The following is a 19,388-nucleotide window of genomic DNA, read 5'->3' as shown; positions in this document are numbered from 1 at the left end:
TTCTGGTTCTGTGATCTGTCTCTGGGCCCCCATGCCTGGGCTGTTTTCACCCAGCAGGAAAAGGTGTCACTCTCAGGCAGGCCCACCCCAGGGTTCGGGTGGCACCAATCCGGGTACAGGGACTGGACCCCGGGCATCCGAGCTGGGAGAGACTAAAGGATACAGGAGCCAGCCCCCTCCCGACTCCTTTAACCAAGGAGGGACCTCAGGCCAGAGGGGCCAGGGACCTGTGCACAGCACATAGCATCCTGTCCTCCTGGTGCCCCCTGGTGGTGACAGCCTCAGGATTTCAGGGCTGGGAGCAAGCGTCCCAACACCCAGCATGACTGCTAGGCATTACCTCGTTCGTGGTGGGATGGCAGTGGGGAAGCCGAGGTTTAGCACAGTCACGTGGGCGCCTGTTCTGCTTATGCACCCCTCCAGGAGGGGCGCCGCCTCCTAAACAGCAGTGCCCTCCGCGCGGTCCTGAGAGGCGAATGGGCGCCAGGCAGGGAGGGACTCGGTGAAGACTAAGGGGAGCTGTGTAGCCTGAGCTGTCTCTGGGGACTGAGAATTTTTATCTCCTGATTTAAAAAAGAATCAGTGGGTCTCCTCTCACAGAGGAGACTATCCTGAGGGACAGGCCCTAGAACCGTGGGGGAGGAGGCTTCCTTAAGGATCGTTTGTCCTGCAGATGTGAGGACAGTTCACAATTAGAGCTACTGATGTAATTCATTACCTAGTTAGACTAAAAGAAAAACCATGATTATGTAAACAGGTAACTAAAAAGCATGTGATTAAACAAAAACACCCGAGTAAAATAGGAATGGGAAAAAAACCGTCCTAAAAAATGATGAGCAGTTAGAAACCAACCGCAAACATCAAATAGAGAAATAATAAGTTGCCACTAAAGCCCAGAACCAGCCCACAATGTGCAACCACTTGTCTAGGAATCTGACTGCTGAATGAATGACAGAAAAGACACCTGGTCCTGGCAGCTCCCAGGCTGGACTGCAGCAGGGAAGGAACCATTTGGGGGCAGCCTCTTGGGTTTAAGGATCGGCTGTGCTGGCAGACAAAATAAGCTACCAGTGCTCTGCCCAAACCAACCTCTCCTTCCAGACACACAGGCGGCCGGTGTGTCTGCAGTTGCATTTTTATTACCTCCACATTTTGAAGCAGTTCATGACCAGCAGAGTGCTTTGGGGACATTTTTTACAATAAATGGAAGCATTTCTTTAAGAAAAAGGCAATTGTTCCTTCAGTAGGTAAGCCTCCCACCCCTCCCCTCCCCTCCCCACCTGAGGGAGCAGCCCGTGGGGACCCGGACTGGTACCCTAGAAGCAATCAGCAAAGCGATCCTTTGCCTCCCCGACCCCCTTCCCTCAGCAGCTGGGATGAGGGCAACAGACTCCTCACAGGTCATTTGATCTTGAGATCCTTCAAGGCTGACTCCAAGCTCTGGAAGGAGACAAGTAAAAGACAGGCTGGTTCTCAGCTGTCCTGCAGACACCCCACCCACAGGGATCTGGCCTGGGACAGAGAACCAGGTCTTTGGGGTCAGGCAGACCTGGGTTTGAATCCCAGCCCTAAAGGAAGGTGCTGCAGAGGGTACCAAGGCCCAGATGCCAAGGAGCCCTCACCCCACTGAAGTGCCCTTCTCCTGCAGGAAAGAAGAAGAAGGACAGCCATCCAGGTGGCTGCCAGGGAGAATTGGGCGGCCTGGGGGGAGCGAGGTGGTGGGGGGGAGGGCAGGCCTCACCTTCACGTCCCAGATGCTCATGCCTCCGTCCATGCCTGTAGTGCAGAACTGCGAGCACTTGGCCTTTCCCCCGCTGAGCACCGAGATCTGGCTGCAAAGAGGATGAGGGCTTTACAGATCCCAGCCTGTGCCTGTGCTGGGCTCCGGTTCACCCTGCCCTCCAGGAGCTCCCCAACTTCTGGGGGAGCCCACTCCAGTGAGTGTGAGTTTGTGTGCCCAGCAGGGACAGCCCAAGAGGCCGGGCTGTGAAGGATCAGAGGACGACAGGACGGGGCTCCTGAGTCTGCTTTAGGGACGAGTAGTAGTCCCTGTGCAAGGAGCACAGGGCAGCCGGGCAGGTGGAACAGGACGCACAAAGGCCTGGGCAGGGGGTGAAGGCACACGTGCTGGGGGAATCAGAGTGAGGGAGCATGGCAGGGTGGGGAGAAGAAGCAAAAGATGGCACTGAGTGGACGCAGGGCTAGTTCTGAAGAGCCCTGAAGGCCAGGCAGAGGAGTTTAGTCTGAAGACATTGGGCCAGGCAGCCACAGGAGGGTTTAACTAGCCAAGGGGCAAGGTCAAAGTCTCGCCACACTTTCTCTGATTTGTCCTGGGGTGGATGCCTGTGTCTGGCAGGATCCGGGAGTCTCTGGCTCTGGTTCCACTCTAGTCCCTCAGGGAGGCTGCTGCGAGACCCTTTGTTCTGCCCCTCCCCCCTCCAGTCACTGCCTGGCCACCCCCCAGAACGGTCCCACAGCGTGTCCTGAAAACTGAAAACGCAGAGCGAGGCTGACTGCTCTGCCCCCACCTGATGCAAAACCTCAAGAGACTGACCAGCTTCCTAAGTGGGCCCGCACCTCGATGCTGCCTGGGTGGGCGTGGAGCTCGCCCTTCGGCCCCGCCCTCACCTGACGCTGTTCTTGTGCAGCGAGTCCAGGCCCCCGCTCGCCGCAGCGCTGCCCTCCGAGCTCGCCTTCTTGTCGAGGTTCTGGAAGCGCTCACGGGCCGTCAAGCCGCGCTGCGAGCTTTGCTTGGGCACGTCCAGCCGCCCACCGAAGCTCAGCATCCCCGCGGCGCCGTCGTAAGTGAACAGCACCGGGAAGCAGTCGTGGCCCTGCAGCGGGGAGGGGCGGGGTGCCATTGGAGCGCCCCCATTTTCCTCCCGGGGAAACCCGGGCCGAACGGGAGGTGCAATGCCGAGGGGCGCCCAGCCGCGAATCGGGGGGTCCTAGAGGCTGGATGCAGGGCTTGGGTGTAGCACAGGGAAGCTGATGCCAGCTCGGGCACACAGCCGGCGACCCCAGGTGTAGTAACAGGGACTGGATGTTGGGGCTGAGCACCTAGGAGCAGCCCCCTCAGCCAGCAGGGCCAGCGTTCAGTTGAGAAACTGAACTGTCTGGGACTTCCCTGGGAGCTCAGGGGGCCTTGTCCTGCCTAGACGGTTACACCTGCTCTGGGAGAGACCTCACAGCTGGACGTTTGTCTAGGTAAAGCAGGCCTGATCCCCCTCTGGGACCCCATTAGGCTTCCTGAGGCCTGAAAAGAGCCTTGACAGATAGGTGGGCAGGAGGAGGGAGGGAGAGTAGTGTTCTTCTGGACACACACAGGACTGTGCTCCCCACAAGCATTCTCTGAGTGAGGAGGTGTGGTCCTGTCATTTTCATTGGCCAATAAAATGTAAGCAGAAAGGTTAGGATCCAGGGCCCAGTTCTCCACTTCCCCTCATCCCTCCACGGGAGACAAAGCTCCCATCTGCACTGAGCAGAGCCCCCCTCACAGTGCCCACGCTGGACAGTCAAAGTGATCAAGAAACAAACCTTTACTGTGTTAGGCCACTGCAGTTGGGGATTTTGTTGTTGTTGTTACCACAGCATAACCCAACTTATTCTGACCAATAGAGATATGGATGGGTGGGTGGGTGGATGGGAGGAAGGAAAGGAGGGAGGGGGGACAAGTAGAGGGCTGCCTGGGCATCTCGGGGCTCGCTGGGAGACCTGCTGTCACCGGCCCCTGCTCCCCATCCCCCCCCACCCCCTTACCGCTGCCACCAGACTGTTTTCTGTGATGAAGGTCAGGGCCAGCAACGGCAGCGTTTCAGAGGCCAGAGTCGCGACGCTGAGTGAGAGAGAGACGTCAGCCACACCGGCCCCTCGTGCTCGGTGCCTGGGTTGCCCCCCCATTTGGGTGACCTGTACTCACGCCATCTTCTTGTCGGCATCAGCCAGGCACACGGTGCTGTCATGGCTGACCCAGGCCACACGGCTGCCGCTGGCTGAAAAGCAGACACCGTGCACCCAGCCACAGCTACTGCTGGATTCAAACATCAGCTCCCCGAAGGGCATCTTGGAGCCCCACGGGGTGGGTGCTGGCCGCTCCTCCACCTCCTTGATGTAGGCTGAGAAGATCCTGCCGGGAGAGGCAAAAGGGGGAGTGACCGGGGGTCTGGGAGGGGCCTGACAAGGGACTCCCTCTCCCAAACTGGCCTGCTGAGGCCAGAGCACCTGGCTGAGTTCAAGGGTACCAGAGCTGGCTTTTCGTGACCTGCATCTTCACGCTCAGACAAGTCTGGGCCTTGGTGCCCACTTTGGGCAATGGTGTGGGGTCAGGAGGTCTCCCAGCTCAGGGTCCCGGGAACTCCCAGGGCCCTCGGGGCCCTCACCTGAGGACTGACCATCCACGGCTGACGTGGCCCCCAGGGCATCTCCTGTCCCCCTCACGCTGACCACTACACTCCAGGGCTAGCCCCTAGGATGTGCCCCCCCCCACTCTGCACCGTGAACCAATCCTGTCCCCCTTTCTGCCAGCTCCACCAGCTCCACTCGCCATCCCAGGGCCAGCCCGGAGTCATCTGACAGGTCAGGGTGCCGACAAGAGCCTCATCAGGACCTCATCCTCTCTGTGCCTGGGGCCTCTGGTGCCTGCTGTAGCCTCATTTCCCAGGGCAGATGCAGAAACCCAGGCCATCTGCCTGGAGCTGGGAGCCGGAGGCCTTGGGAGACTCGGGGGTGGGGGGGGGGGAGTAATGGGCTCAGAAGTGACAGCCAGCCAACGGCAGGTGGAGACTCTTTGTTCCAGGCCTTAAGATAACAAGGCAGGGTTTGTCCCAGCCTATCAGTCATTATACCTTATTGTGAAAAAGTACACCCACTCATTTTCCCTCAGATAGAAGCCAAGAAGCTGAAGGAGTGGGAGGTTCTAATGAGTACAGGAGGGCCTAGAAAAGAAATCTTGCTGACATTAAGCGGTGGCAAGGGGCACATCCTTCTAAGACTCTCCAGAGGCTGGAGAGAGGACCCAGGGATGACCCTTCAAAGAGCAAAACCTCACAGAAGCTCGACTGAGGCCCCCAGGTCACCTGCTGGCATCAGAGCTGGTCTGGAAGGTGGGTCGTGGGGCTCCCAGCACAGGGCTCCCCTCCACCCTCCAATCCCTATCCCTGTGTTGATGGCAGGGCCCCCCCTCACCGGCACTTGAAGTCGCAGGAGCCGGCAGCCAGGAGCACATTGTTGGGGTGCCAGTCCAGGCTGAGGATGGTGGAGCGAATGGGCTTCTTGATGTGCTTGCAAACCCACCTGGACAGGGAAGGCAGACAGGTAGGGAGGAGACAGGGACACACAGGTGGGCACCCACCAACCCAGAGACTCCAGGCTCCCATTGGGCCCTGCAGACCACAGAGGTCCCAGGAGGAAGGGGCCTGGGCCCAGGCCAGCAACGCGCCAGGTCCCACGCAGGGTGGGGACTCCACCCCTGGTCTTGCGACAACCCTGGGGCAGCTCAGTGAGGAGAAGTCACAAGGCCGCTATCTGGTCAGGGTGGGATTTGAACTCGACTCTCTCGGACTCCAGCCTGACCTCCCGCCTGGCCTCTGCCCTCAGGGACCCAGGGGAGAAGATCATGATGTGCCTGGGAGCTTGTGAGTGGGCCCTGGAGTGTGATGGGCCGGGAGCCTTGGGCGAGTGATCTGCCTCAGGGCCTTTGCTCATCTGTAACGTGGGGACTGCAGCAGACACCCAGTCCAGGGGGCTGATGGGAGGGGGTGGGTCAGTGTCAATACGTGTGCAGGGCTTAGTGTGATGCCTGCAGAGGCGGCCCGGATGCCGCCTGGGCCCTTATTACTGAGATGGGGCTGTGGGAGGGCGGGGGGCTGTGCAGAGAGCCCTTCGCCTCACCTCCAAGGGCCAGAGAGGACACACTTCCCCAGGGTCATGTGAACAGGGGTCCTGACTCCCCATCCCGTGCTTTCTGGGACCCTCTTGTCCCACCACCTGTTGGTCTGCAGCCCCAGGTCCCTCCCAGCCCACTCAGGCCCCGCCCAGACACCCACCAGTCATTTTCCTGCTCAAAATAGCAGATGGAGATGACACGGGAGCCACTGCCCACAGCAAACTTGTTCTCCTGGGGAGCCCAGCGCACACAGCGAGCGGCGCGGTTGATGCGCAGGATGACGAGCGTGGGCTTCCACGTGCGGCCTTTCAGCGTCCACACGTAGGCATTGCGGTCTGTGCCGCAGGTCACAATGCGGTTACTCTCGGGGGCCCAGTCGATGCCTGTGGGGTGGGAGGAGGCACTAGGCTGAAGCCATCCAAGCAGAGGTGGCTCTACAGTGTACGTAGAGGAGGGGCTTAGAGGCCACAGTCGGATGAAAGCTGCTCTGGGGGTGCTACTAGAGTTCACTGGGGGTGTTACAGCTCCCCCAGCTATCAGCAAACATGCTGGAAGGCCAAGCCAAGAGACAGAAAAGAAATAGGTCTTTGGTAATGCTGAGCTGCTGGATCACACCTTTCCTGAAGCCCTTAAACTTCTGAGTTTTTCAGTAACAGAAAACAATCAATGTAATCCCTTTATAACTTAAGCCAGTTTGAATCAGGTTCTGTTACTTGCAACCCAAACTATCCTACCTAACATGGTGAGTAGGTGGATGGCCCGGCCCTGCCCTGCCCCCGCCTTCTTTCAGGAAGATCACCCCAGCAAGCCCAACCCACCTGTCACCTGCCCGTTGTGCTCCTTGAGCTCGTGCACCTGGACCCACTTGTTCCCGCTCTTCTCATAGATGTGCACCTCGTGGTTGTTGGGGCAGATGGCGATCTCTGCAGGAGAGACGGGTGGGCGTGGGGAGGAGGCATGCATGCCCAGGCTCCCGCATTCCCCCATGACTCCCCACCTTCTCAGGCCACCTGAGCAACACTTTGTCCTCTGCTAATGCACTCTCCTCCTCTGCCTCAGGTCCTGCTGGGTCCCCCTTGGGACTCCTCCCCAGGGGCTAGCCACCCCTCATCTGCACCCCCCAGCCCCAGTGTCCCCAAGGCAGTCTTGCAAACCTCCGGGAGCTCTCCCTGCCCCCTGCTCTGCCCCCGCTCGAGCCACAGTCTCCTTGCTGCTCCTGATGACACCAGGCTCTGCCACCTCGGGGCCCTTACACCCACCCTGGCCTTTGCATGCTGGCTCTGTCAGCTCCTTTGGGTCTCCATGCAAACGTCACCTCCCCTGAAAGCCCTTCCCTGGTCCCCTTTTCTAAACTAGTGCCTTGGCTCCATCGCTTTCCCCTCACCCTTCATGTTTCCTCAGAGCTCATTTCACTGCAGGTTACATTTCCCATCCTCAAACCCTCCCGTAGCCGTGAGCAGAGGGCAGACCCGCTGTCGTGCCCACCCAGTCCTGGCATCCAGAGCAGTGCCTGGTGCAGGCAGGGCCGTGCTCTTGCCTCCAACCCTCAATGCCCGCTCGCCTGGCTGCCCTGCTTGGGTCCCTTCCCTCCTGACACTCAGGATCTCAGGATCGGGGGTGAAGCAGGGGGACAGCTTCCCACGTCATCCGATGGGGGGGCGGCACTCACGGGTGCGGTCCTTATTCCAGGCATGGCAGCTGATGGGCTCCACCAGGAAGCTGTGGTAGGCCATGGCTGCTCGGCTCCTGTGCCCAAGACAGAGAGGGAAGCCAGGTCAGCCCAGCCCTGCCCCAGCCAGCCTCGCGGGAGGGCAGCAGGGGCCACCCTGGCCTCCCGACTCTGGCCTAGTGCTTTGCTTCCCTCCTGGGGCCTCAGTTTCCCTCATGAAACAGCAGCTCTCGTGGGATGTGTCCGAGGCTCCAGGGGACAAAGACAAAGGATGGAGTGGGGAGTGGAGGCGGCGAATGGGGGTGTGGGTGAAGCCACTACCATGAGTGGGGTGTGCTGGAACCCTGCCCCAGACAAGCCATCACTCATCATCTGTGCCTCAGTTTCCCCATAGGTGGAAACTCTTGCTCCCCAGAAGGAGTGAGCCAGGCCTCCTGGCCTTTGCACATGCTGTTCCTTCCCTCTGCAGGGAAGGCCAAGCCTGATGTGCCTTGGAGGCCAGTTCTGTCCACGTTTCACACCAGTGTGCTAGTCTCTACACCACCAAATGTCCACCCCTGTTCTATGCGGCAAAGTCCTGCTCAACTGGAGAGACCCAAAGAGAGCATCACTTCCTCAAACCCATTCTCTCCCCACCTCAGCTTCCCAGTCATGGGTAGAGCCCAGCAGCACTGCCTACCAGCTGTGTGACCCCAGCATATCACTCGCCCTCTCTGAACCTCAATTTCCACATCTGCCAAATGGGAACAGGAATCCTGTCCCCCGCCCGCCGAGGTGTTAAGAGGGTGAAATAAGACGATACACCACGCCTGGCACATAGTAGGTGATCATGAAATGGCAGCGCTTTGTCTAGAATGGATGTGCCAGCACCCGGCGTGCTTCACCTGTTTAGGGGTGGGCCTCCCGGCCAGACCAGGAGCAAATCCAGGGGCACACGAGCCTCAAGTCTTCTCACTGGCTGTTCCCTCGGCCTTCGAAGCTCTTCCCCCAGATGCCTGCACAGCTCCCACCCTCGCTGCTGCCATTCAAGTCTGTGTCCAAGGCCATCTTCTGAGCAAGGCTGCCATCCACCCCACCTCCACACTCCCTAGTCCCTAGTTTTCTCCAGGGGATAATCTTACTGGACCCTTGTTACCTTGTGCTCATTCATCCTGCCCGTTTGTCTTTCTCCCCCTGCTGGAAAGTAACGAGCTTGATGCCCACACACATTTCTGACCATCTTGTTTACATTTCTATCCCCGGCGCCTAAATGCGTGGCGCATAGTGAGCACTCGATAAATACTTGACGAACACAATTGTTTACTGCCATTACTGTCCAGCAGAGTAAGTTATTTTTTAAATGTAAAAAAAAAAAAAAAAAGCCACACCACATTCCCTGAACGGTGCACTCACCAGCTCTAAGCCCTCCTATATTCTCGACTTGAGCCCCAGATGACGGATGTGAGGGCTGTGGTTGGAGGGGAAGCCACCTGCCGGAGTCACGTGGCCCTGACGTGGGTGTTCCCAGGCCCTCGGTTGCCTCCCCCACCTGACTGGCAGGTTTGTGGCCCGAGGCTGGGCCCCAGGAAGGCTGCTCCTCAGCCTGGATCTGAGCCCTGACCTCCCCGGAACCCTGGGGTCTCTCTCTGCCCCCAGGGGGGTCTCGACCAAGACCCCTCTGGGAGGAACAGCACTGAGTTGGGGCCCAGGCACGAGGGTCAGGCTGCAGTGCCGTCCATCATACTGCTGGGGACTCCGGGGCTCAGCGACCACAAATCCCGCTTTAATTTATAGCAGGAAGTCCTGGAAAGTTCCTAAAGCGGCACAGACCACCGTGCACACGTGCATGGAGAGGGCAGGGACCACCACGCCTGTTCCCGCAGGCCTAGAGCAGGGCCCCGAGTGGGTCCCTGGGCAACATTTGCTGAGAAAGAAGGTGGACACACACAGCCAGGCTAAGGCCACACACACGCGCGGTCAGCCTTGCACGCGCGCGCACGCACACACACACTGCTCCCATACACACACGCATGTCAGCCTTGCATGCACACACGAGCACACCACTCCCACAGCGGCCGCCTCCCCAGCCTCTGTCTCCTTATAAGGCCTCTTTGTGTAAAGCAAAGGCCCCGGAAGTGGCCTCAGAGCCCAGGTCAGCAGGCCTGACAGAGTTTCCCCAGGCACTTCCCCTGCATCCAGGCTGGGTGGGCAGGGGTCATCCATGTCTCCACCGCAGATGCCAAGACTCAGGGTGGGAGGGAGCACCTAGGCCTGTCCACTAAGCTGTGATCTGCCTGCCCCCATTCCCCAAGGTCACAAATGGGGCAGGGGGCGGGGCAGGGGTTGTGGTGGTTAAAGTCAGAAACCCACTTCCAAATGCCAGCTAGGTTCTTCTTGGCCCCTGACTCCACAGGAGGCCAACCACCCCCTCCCCTTCACCCCAGGCAGCCTAGCAGAAGCCCAGGGGGTCCCTGGACCCTAGACTCATCCAGAGCAGAACCCAACTTCCCAGCTCCAACTGTCCCAGGCTCACTGTCTGGCCGGGCATCTCTGCCCCTTGTAGGCTCCTGGGGAGAGTGTCCAGACGTGTGGGCCGGGCTCTAACAGCCTGTCTAGGGACTTTTCAGAGTTCCAGGCTGTGAAGATGGAGACACTGGCTCTACAGAGGACCGCGGCCCCCACACTTGCCAATATCGCAGCTGAGAGGGCTTGGGGACCCTGCCCATTGTTTCCTGGGACCCAAAGGTTCTCAAGGGGGAGAGGGAGGGGCTGATAAAGACGGCCACAGCACAGTGAGCACACCTATCAGCCGATCACACTTTAGCATAAATTCAGACAGAAATACTCCCTAGTCTACTGACCCATACTGTAAAGCGGGGAGGGGGTACGGGTGGAAGGGGTGGGAGAGAGGAAGATGTGTTTTCCCCTTTTCATAACTTTTTCATAACTTCTGCGAAGCGGTTGAAAGCAGCAGGGCCTCCCGAGGACTCCCTACCCCCACAGGTTACACATGCGGAAGTGGCAGCCCAGGGAGGGGCGTGGCTTCTCCAGCCACTGCAGGCTTGGGGATCATGGGATCATTCCGTGTGGTCAGATCCAGGAAAACAGCCTTCACACCAGGCCACCCCACCACAGGAACTATGACTTAATCATTCCCAGGGAAACCTCTACCCTACCAAGGGGCGGGCACTGCCCGAGTGTGGACAACGCAACAGCTCAGTGGTGTCTCCTGGTGGAGACAAAGGCAGGCTGAGGCCATGGCCCCGGGAAACCCACCCACTCATCGCTGTGACCCTGTGAGCCAGCACTGTGGACCCATTTGATTGTCAAGGACAAAGAGAGAGGAGGGGGCCCTGAGGATGGCGTTGGGACTGGGAGTCCACGTCTAGTGCTCTGTGCCCCCATCACCCTGGAAAGAGAGTGAGGCTGGGGGAGCACGGGCCAAACCCCGACAGACTCCCCCAGCTGGCTCTAACTGCCCCCCACCAGCCTGGAGCCGGGATCTCTCTGTGCTCCAGGTAGCTCTTCCCCCATGTCTGGCACACAGTAGGTGCTCAGGATGAATGGACGGAGGATCACGCAGGGCTGGGAGAGCAGCACAATGGCTGGGAGGAGCTTTGGGTCTCCAGGGTGGGGCGTGGTTCTCCAGGCAGGGGGTGCCAAGGACCATGTACCGGGGTGTGGATCTAAGCTGCACAGGGACAGGTATATTTGTTTTGTTCACAGATGAATTCCCAGTACCAATTAGAGTGCCTGGCACATAGTAGGTGCTCAATAAATATTTCTTGAATGTGGTTGCATGAATGAATCACATCCGTCTTATGGTATACTCCTTATAGACCAGCCCTATTATTTCACTGGTACATGTATGCAATCTGTAAATATTCACTGGGGAGTATGTGCTCAAGATTTTTTCCTGATAGCATCAGTGATCCAAAAAGCTTGGAAATCGTCAATCTAAAGGGTCCTCTCTGAGGATTCGGGGAGAAAACAGCTCCCTTCCAAAGCAAGGCAAGCCAAGCGAAGCCCCCAGCTGCCCAGCCAAGGATCTCAGGCCTCCCATCTCTTTCTTACATGCTGGGTGCAAATTCTGACTCTCTCCATACTGACTGGGTGCCCTCCGCCAATGTTTCCCCCACATCTCTATCCAGGAAAGTCTGGGGTTGGACAAGGCACCAGCTGTAGGTTCTTTCTTGCTTTCAGAGAAGCTTCGCCAGCCCAACCTTCTCTGAATCCAGAGGTTTGACTGCATTGGAGGCTAAACCAGGCAGGAGCTGCCTGGAGCAAGGATCTCTGCTCTTCAGGCACTCAGGGAAGTCCCCACCCAGCTCAGCCACTCCAGGAAGCTTCCAGCAAGCCATTTTGCACATGTGCTGAGCTGTTACTCAACTTCCTGTTGAATGTGGAACAGCCCTCCTCACCCCAAAAGACCAGCCAGTCCCTCCTCCCCAGCTCCGCTCTTGAGGTCTTACAAACCAGGCAAAATCAAGTCAAGAAACACAAATGAAAATAATCATAAGGCACCATAAAGCATCAGCTAAAATAATCCAAACCAAACAAAACCCCAAAACACATAAAACTCAATGCTGGCAAGACTGTGGAGAAATTCTCATTTGTTGCTAATTTGTTCAGCCTTCCTGAAGGGCAATGTGATAACACTCAATCCAACCAACTGGGTGGGAACAAACAGAAGAGAAGAACACAAACAGGAACTTAAAAATTGTTAACATTTTTGGTGGCATAAATTCATTTTGGTGCTAAAAAAAATAGCCGACTTTTTTTTTTTAAAGCAAACATGTTCATAATAACCCTCTTTATAATGCTGACAGGATAGAAAAATCCAGATGACTACAAATATGGAAAGAGAAATAGCGATATGAACATGTTGTTATAAGACCTATGTGGATAATATACAAACACTTATGTAATTAACTATGTAATTAATTAACTTACTTGGCTTTTTTTTTTTTTTTTTGCCACTTGGCTTGGGGGATCTTAGTTCCCCCACAGGGGATGCAACCCTTGCCCCCTGCAGTGGAAGCACGGAGTCCTAACCACTGGACCGACTTGGCATCTTTAAATGCCCACAATTTACCCAGGACTTTGACATACATTCTCTCTTTTACACCCTAAAACAAGCCCAAGAAGTTTTCTAGTGTTTGTTTTAACCTTCATCTTGTACAGGAGGAAACAGACTCAGACAAAAGCCAAACTTTGCTCAAAGTCACCCCACTCCTAAATGGCACAGTTTGGGATTCTGACCCCAATCTCAGAGTTTAGGTTCACCTGGACACTTTGATAAATGTAGGCAGGCCTTATAAATAACAGCAAGGACAATAACAGTGCACATTTTGCCCCTGTGTGTGCCTTACACTCATGATCATATTTAAGCCTCACAACTTGAAAGTTCCCCATTTTCCAGATAAGCAAAGTTGAGGCCCAGAGAGGTTAGGTGGCTTGCAAGGTCGGTGGCCAGTGATGGAAGAAGCTGGCGCTCTTACCAGTTTCTGGTCCCGGAGACCTCGCCGGCGGGGGTGCTCTTTAACCACTGGGCAACACTGCCCGCCAGGCGGGAGGAGCCGGGGGACAGCCCGGAATAACCTGAGAGCCTCGGCGTCCGCACCAGGCTAGCTCCTGCGGCTTCACGCCAGTCACTACTGTGTCACTGTCACCGCCCAAGGTCCCGGCCCTGGCCGCCGTCCCCAAGCCGCCGGCGACGGGGGGCGCCGCTCGGAACGCTCCGGTCTAGCGCCCGGGAGCTCAGGAGGGAGCGTTCCGGACCCGGCCCGCCCCTCCCTGGACCGGACCCCTAGGACCTGGCCCAGCTGGCGGGAGGCGGGCTGAGGGAGGGGGCGGTGGCCGGCAGGGAGGGAGGGAGGGAGGGAGGGGAGGGGCGAGGCGAGGCGGGCGGGGGCGCCAGCTCATTTCCCGGCTGGAGCAACCCGGAAGGCTGGAGGACGGAGGGGAAGTGACTGGGCGTGGGGCCCTCCGGCCCGAAATAACGGGGCACACCGACGGCGGGGCAGAGTCGGGGGGGGAGGGGGAGGCGGGGCGGGGCGGGGAGGCGGACGCGCGGGCCGGGGCGCCCCGAGGGCGCAGACTGCGGGGGTGGGGTGGGGGGGTTGGGGAGCGCTGCGGTTCCCTCGCCCGGGGGAGGCCGCCCGCCCGCAGCCCGTGCTCCGCGTGTCCCCTCACCTCCAGGCAGGCCCCCCGTGGCCCCTCTCATCCCCGATCTTCCGGCGGCCCCTCGTTGCGTCCTCCCCACCTGCATGAGGTCCCTCCCCGCGCTCCCCACGCCCACCCTCCCTCCGGGCCGCTCCCACGCCCCCTCACCTCGGGGCGCCGCGGCCGCGGACTCTGGGCAGTCGACGCGCCGAACCGGCTCTGGGCCCCGCGCAGCTCTGCCACTTCCTCGTGGGCGGGGGGCGGGGCCTCCCGGCTCAGCCCCGCGGGGACCGGGCGGGACCCGGGCGGGCGGCTAGCGGTTGAAGAGCCCTGGTCCCGCCCACCCCCCGGGGCTGGGGCCGAGCTGACCCGGGGCGCCCTGAAGGCGTGCGCCCCTCGTCCCTTGGCGGGCGGGGAGACTGAAGCTCGGCGAGGGGGACATCGCCCGGGCGGGAACCCGAGCCCTGCAGCGCGCACGGCCCCCACCCCCGCGAGCGGCCGTGGGGAGCTCCGGTGACCCAGCAGCTTAGCTGCCTGTCTCGGCCTCGGGCCCCGGCCGCACGGGGACCAGCCCTCCATTCGCGAGCGGATGCCCGCTGGGCGCCGAATGTGCGGGGTGTGGGCAGTCAGGGGAGCCGAGGCAGCTCGCCCGCTGCCGGGGTCCTCGCTTCAAAACGAGGCCGCCAACCCCCGGCTGGTCCAGTTCCTTCTCAATGCCGACTTCCTGCCCCTCTTTCCACCGCAGACCGCTTCCGACCCTTAAGTTACCCAGCAGCCTGGCAGCCGCCTGTATGTGGGTCTTGGGCCAGGTAGGTCCGGCGGTCTCTCCATCCCTGCCCTCTGCCTCATCAGTGGAGATGTGGCCAGGTGGTCCCTCCCGCTAGGATTCAGCTCAGCTGGTCAGCCAGGCACTAAGCAGCATCACGGATGGGCGTGGGGTCTTCGTGGGTCTCAGGAGGTCCGGGGCGAGGCACCCACCCTTTCAGGTCTCCCCGCTTTGACCCATGCTGTTCTTTCTGTCTGGAACACTTGTCCCACCCTGTCCCCACCTGGCCCCCTTCCCTTCATCCTGCAGGACATGAGAGAGTGTCTCTTAGGTCACTCTGTCCCTGACCCCCTCCTCAACAGGATCCTGTGCTCACCAGTCCTGGCTCCCATTACACAATTCCACACCTGCGGGCAGCCGGGAGAATGAAAGGGGTCCAAAGGTGACGAGCACTTTGAGGTGAGCACGCAGGGTGCTTGGGAAACTTCAGCTTCGATTAGTAGGACCCTGGCCTTCCTGGCTCTGAGGAGACACTGAGGGGCTGTCAGCAGGGCCCCCCATCCAGCCTTGGCAAATCCAAGTGATGGCTTTAGTCAGAAAAAAGTTTCACATGGTCTGTACTGGCCACCCCCATCCCGTGAGGACAAGTGCAGTTTAATGCTGAGGTGACACTTGTGTCCCTGCCTTCCATTTACCCCTCCGCAGCTTTGCAGATGCCCAGGGAACCATCCCAGGTGGGACTGAGCCCCATCTCTGATGGTGGCCCCTGAGTGCTCTCACCCAATCAGCGTGTGGTCTCCCCGCCCCACCTCCTGGACTTGTGACCTGAGACGGTGGGTCAAAGCAAAGCCCAGGATTTCGGATGAAGATAGAGGGGAAAGCAGCGCCTTCTGGAATTTGAACACAAAACTGGAAGAGCCTCAGGGAAGCCCGACAACCCAGGGGGTGGGGGTGGGGGTGGGGGGGCGTGATGGAGAGAATCCCAGGAAATGACCAGAGCCCTGGTCAACTTCTGACTGGCAGCCTGAGCCCAACCTGCCTCTGGGGGTTCCTTCAGGTACGTGAGCCAAGGCATCTACTTTTTAAGCCGGTTTTAGTCGCTTTTCTGTTACTCATCCCTAAAAGCATCCTAACAAATATGCACACCTGAGGACTCCCTCTTCCTCACAAAACTGAGCTAATTTGATAAGTCTCAAGCTTAGTGAGAGCGGAAACCATACTTGTATTATTCACTCTGCTCTTCCCAGGGCCGAGATTGGTGCCTGGCAGCCAGGAGCACTCAGTATGTATCTGCTGAATGAATCAATGAATGAACAAACCAGTGGGGTTGGAAACTTGAACCCACTTCTGGCTCTGCCACTTAACCTGTAGTGTAACTTCAGTCTTCTTGCAGTGCCTGGGTTTCCGCATCTGTAAAGTGAGGCTAATTCCTAACAAGCACTGCCCGGCCACCTCACAGGCCTGCAGTCACTGTGGGAAGACCCAGTAGATTGGAAACACACCTCAAGCTGGGAAGCGACAGGGGTGTTATTTGAAATGGATCCCTTGGGGGAACAGTCTTCTAAGTCTTAAGTGGAGCAAGTCCTTGGGTGAGGAGAAACTGGTGGTGGAAGAATTTCATCTGGAGCTCAAAGAACAGCTCAGAGAGCTTTCTGTTTCTGCCCGGAATCTGCCTCCCCTGGTGCTCTGGGATGAAGGTCCTACACTCTACCTTCTTCCCCGCCTTCCCAGGATTCCCAGGAAGGCAGCCACACACCCAGGCTGACTCCTCAGGGCTGGCTGACTTGAGGAGGGCCGTCAGTTGGGGTCTGGTGCAGCGTTTCAGGGCCATCCAGGTCCTCCCTGGCTCTCTGCTCCTTCCTCCTTGCTGCACTGGCCTTACTGCCTCCTGGTCACAAGATGGCAGCCTAGCTTCAGGCTTCTGGACTTAGGAGCTGGTGGGCTGGCCAAGGCAGCGGGAGACCAGGGAGGGAAACCTTCCAGAAGCGCGCAGCACGATCTCCTTCTGTCTCAGCCCCTGCCCACCCCCAAATGGGGAACGTAGGTCTCCCCCTGAGCTGGAAGAATTGACACCGGGTACCAGGAGGGAAGAGGGGAGACCCCGGGCCTCTTTCCAAGGCCACGCCCACATGGAGGTCTGGAACACACACAGCACTCCTCAGCCAGGGCCTGCTCACACCCCTCCCAAGCCACATGGCTCAACTGAGAAACCAAGGTCTACCAGGAGACCCCACAGGTATCGCCAGGGGGGGTCCCCTCCTGCTTCCAATGACATCACCCTGCTTCTGAGTGCGGTGACAGAACTGGGCTGGGTTGCTAGGCGCCTCCCCTGCCTGTCACCACCCAGCAGGGAGCGTGCTTGGCGGTTACCCCTGGGGCTCTGGAGAGGCTGCCTTGATATAGGCTGCCCTCCCTCTCTGAACTTGAGTTTTGTCATCTCTAAGATGTGGCAGTCACAGTTCTAACCCTGCAGGGTTGCTGTGAGGAGTTCCTGCCTATCAGCTGCTTCCCTTGGTGCCTGGCACAGTGACCTTGTGTGCGTGGCACACAATCTTGCTGTGTTGGATCCGTGCATCCTTCCTCATCAACCCCACTCAGGTGACTGGCTCCTCTACCTTAGTAGCTTTCAAACTTTGACCATGACCCCCAGGGACATATGTTGCGGCCTAGTCCACAGCCCCTTGTGTATCTGAAGCAGAAGTACCATGAAGCAGAACTTACTGCACGCAATGCAGAATGTTGTTTTCTCCTCTAAGTACCAGCCATGATTTTACAACCTACAAATGGGCTCTGACCCTCAGTTTGAACTCAGCTCCAGACCATATTTCCTCTTTTTTTTTTTTCCTGCCGTGCCGAGTGGCTTGTGGGAGCCTAGTTCCCTGATCAGGGATCGAACCGGTGCCCCCTGCAATGGAAGCACAGAGTCCTAACAACTGAACTGCCAGGGAAGCCCCTCCTCCCCTTTTCTGAATGGACCTAGTGGATTCATTTCCTGTACTGCTGGAGCAACTCACCGCAGAGCGGGTGGCTTGAGACAACACAAGTGTCTTCTCTTGCAGCCACTGGAGGTCAGAGCTTCACAGCCTACATCAGTGGCTGGAGGGTGCTGGCGGGGTGCTGTTTCTTCTGGAGGCTCCAGGGGAGAACCAGGTTCCTTCTTGCAGCTTTTAGAGGCCTTGGCCTTCTCCCACCCCAACCTGTGATTCTACCCCCTCATTTGCTCAGACTCTCCCCAGCCTGCCTCCCTCCTATAAGGATTCTTGTGATTACACTGGGCTCACCTGATAATCTAGGCTCAGCTTCCCCAGCTCAAGATCTTTAACTTAATCCCATCTGCAAAGCTCACAGTTTCTGGGGATTAGGACAGGGACATCTTTGGGGGGCCAGTAGTCTACCTCCCACACCTAATATTTGAATTAGAGACACACATAACTCACATAACTTTATAATGTACTATTCCACGTGGGGTAGCTTAATGGCCTCACCGACATCACAGGCACCTGAGGCCTTTGCATCACTGGGCACACATGAGAACTAAACCACTCGCCTGATTGTTGGGTCAAACTCAAGGGGCCACGCCTACGCAATTAATCTGGGTTCTGAGGCCAACCCGTTTTCTCAGCATATTCTAGAAAAAACTTTTTTTTTTGGTTAGCAGAATCCTTCATACAACACTTCCCACCCTACCCCACTCTGCTATTAAGGGTCTCCGGGGCCTAGTATGGGGCCAATGCCAAGCCTGAAGGCAAACCTCGGCTTTACTGAATAACAGGAACTGCTAACCCTTTACTACTCCCATTTTACAGGTGAAGACAGTGATACTCAGAGATGTTAACTATGTCGCTCAAGGCTACACAGCTTGGCAGAACTATGACCTGACACCAAAGCCTCCAATCAAAGGGCTCTGGCCACTGTCCCTCCAAATCGGTAGCGATTGTGGACCGAGGACTGGTCAGAGTCTCACAAGCAGGGCGAGATGAGAAGGGACCTTCCACCATCTCAGACCCCAGCACTGCGGGTTTCTGGCTGCCACGACAGGGATGGGCCTTCTTCCATGGACATGAGATGGCCCAAGTTAAAAAAAGAAAAAAGATGACTCTAGGCTTAAGTTCTTGGAGGCCAAGTTAGTAAATTTATTGTTTCTTTCACAGAGTACATTGTTCCTCTAAAAACCTCTCGAATTGCTCCCAAACCATGTGATTTAATGAAACTAAAAAGAAACTGGTAGCTAATTCCTGTTTCTTGGCCTGCTTTTGTCTATCCTTGTTCTGTCACGACAGCCTTGCTGATGTACTGGTACGAACACGTGTACACACAGGAGCTCCTGCTATTGGGGGTGGGCAGGGAGGATGCCACAGCAAACGGGAAGAGGCAGGTGCCCAGGTGCTGGGATTCTCTCCTGGAGGGAAGTAGTGCTTCCCATGGGTTAGCAAAAGGGCAAATTTATTCTTTTAAGAATACCACGATGTCCTTTGAGAAGCGCTGTTACCAGCGTTGTCCTAACTACTAGAGTTGTGTTGGAATCACTGCTCTGCTTCTGGGCACACAGCCATGCTCTAGGCTACGCTGTATTCATTTGTTTGCGCCTCTCAAGAGTCTCAGCCTTGAAATGTCAAACTTTGTGTCTAATTATGATGAAGATGACTTAGTTTGGGTACAATAATCTCTAAACCAAAATGACAACTTGTGCTTTTTCTCTCCCACTGCACACTCCCCTGCACACGCCTGCCACGGGCACCAGCCAGGGGCTCCCTGGCTGCTCATTGGAGGCGGGTTTCTCTGCTGCCTGTATGCAAGCAGGCCTCCTCTGCCGAAGTCCTGCATGGCTAAAACATAGCATTCGAGAACCGTTTTTTTTGGGTAAAGGTTGTACAAGATGGCTCAATATAAGAAACTAAGAATCTAAGGCTCTACCCTAAAAACTA

The 19,388-nt window shown here is 57.5% G+C and overlaps 1 protein-coding gene and 1 long non-coding RNA gene across 3 annotated transcripts; one reads left to right on the top strand and one right to left on the bottom strand.

Annotated features, from left to right (window-relative positions):
- Positions 1-1,117: 1,117 nt before the first annotated feature.
- On the bottom strand, positions 1,118-13,975 carry ARPC1B (actin related protein 2/3 complex subunit 1B). Of its 2 annotated transcripts, none has more exons than XM_060079068.1 (10): positions 13,866-13,975; positions 7,554-7,630; positions 6,703-6,807; positions 6,045-6,267; positions 5,185-5,292; positions 3,920-4,126; positions 3,760-3,835; positions 2,629-2,834; positions 1,742-1,832; positions 1,118-1,440 (listed from the first exon to the last, which is right to left on the bottom strand). In XM_060079068.1, the coding sequence occupies exons 2-10, from the start codon at positions 7,615-7,617 to the stop codon at positions 1,402-1,404; spliced, it is 1,119 nt and encodes a 372-aa protein (XP_059935051.1). In that variant the 5' UTR covers positions 7,618-7,630; positions 13,866-13,975; the 3' UTR covers positions 1,118-1,401. The 2 variants fall into 2 exon arrangements, with proteins under 2 accessions (XP_059935051.1, XP_059935052.1); XM_060079069.1 differs by lacking the exon at positions 13,866-13,975 and adding an exon at positions 13,034-13,352.
- Positions 13,976-14,095: 120 nt separating this feature from the next.
- LOC132476855 (uncharacterized) lies at positions 14,096-15,336 on the top strand. The gene is made up of 3 exons (XR_009530173.1): positions 14,096-14,506; positions 14,826-14,922; positions 15,169-15,336. It is a non-coding gene; the product is annotated as an uncharacterized LOC132476855 (long non-coding RNA).
- Positions 15,337-19,388: the final 4,052 nt, after the last annotated feature.

This window comes from Mesoplodon densirostris, chromosome 16 (genome assembly GCF_025265405.1).
Source record: "Mesoplodon densirostris isolate mMesDen1 chromosome 16, mMesDen1 primary haplotype, whole genome shotgun sequence".
Lineage (NCBI taxonomy): Eukaryota > Metazoa > Chordata > Mammalia > Artiodactyla > Ziphiidae > Mesoplodon > Mesoplodon densirostris.
Note: the sequence above shows the minus strand (reverse complement) of the source record. Positions and strands in the feature narration are given on the sequence as shown.

Bases quoted from the DNA above. Each gene is read 5' to 3' on its own strand.
- ARPC1B (XM_060079068.1), bottom strand. From the start codon at position 7,617: ATGGCCTACCACAGCTTCCTGGTGGAGCCCATCAGCTGCCATGCCTGG. The intron at 6,268-6,702 runs GTGGGTTGGGCT...CCCACCCCACAG, and splicing joins GCACAACGGGCAGGTGACAG to GCATCGACTGGGCCCCCGAG. The intron at 1,833-2,628 runs GTGAGGGCGGGG...TCCTCTTTGCAG, and splicing joins CTGCACAAGAACAGCGTCAG to CCAGATCTCGGTGCTCAGCG.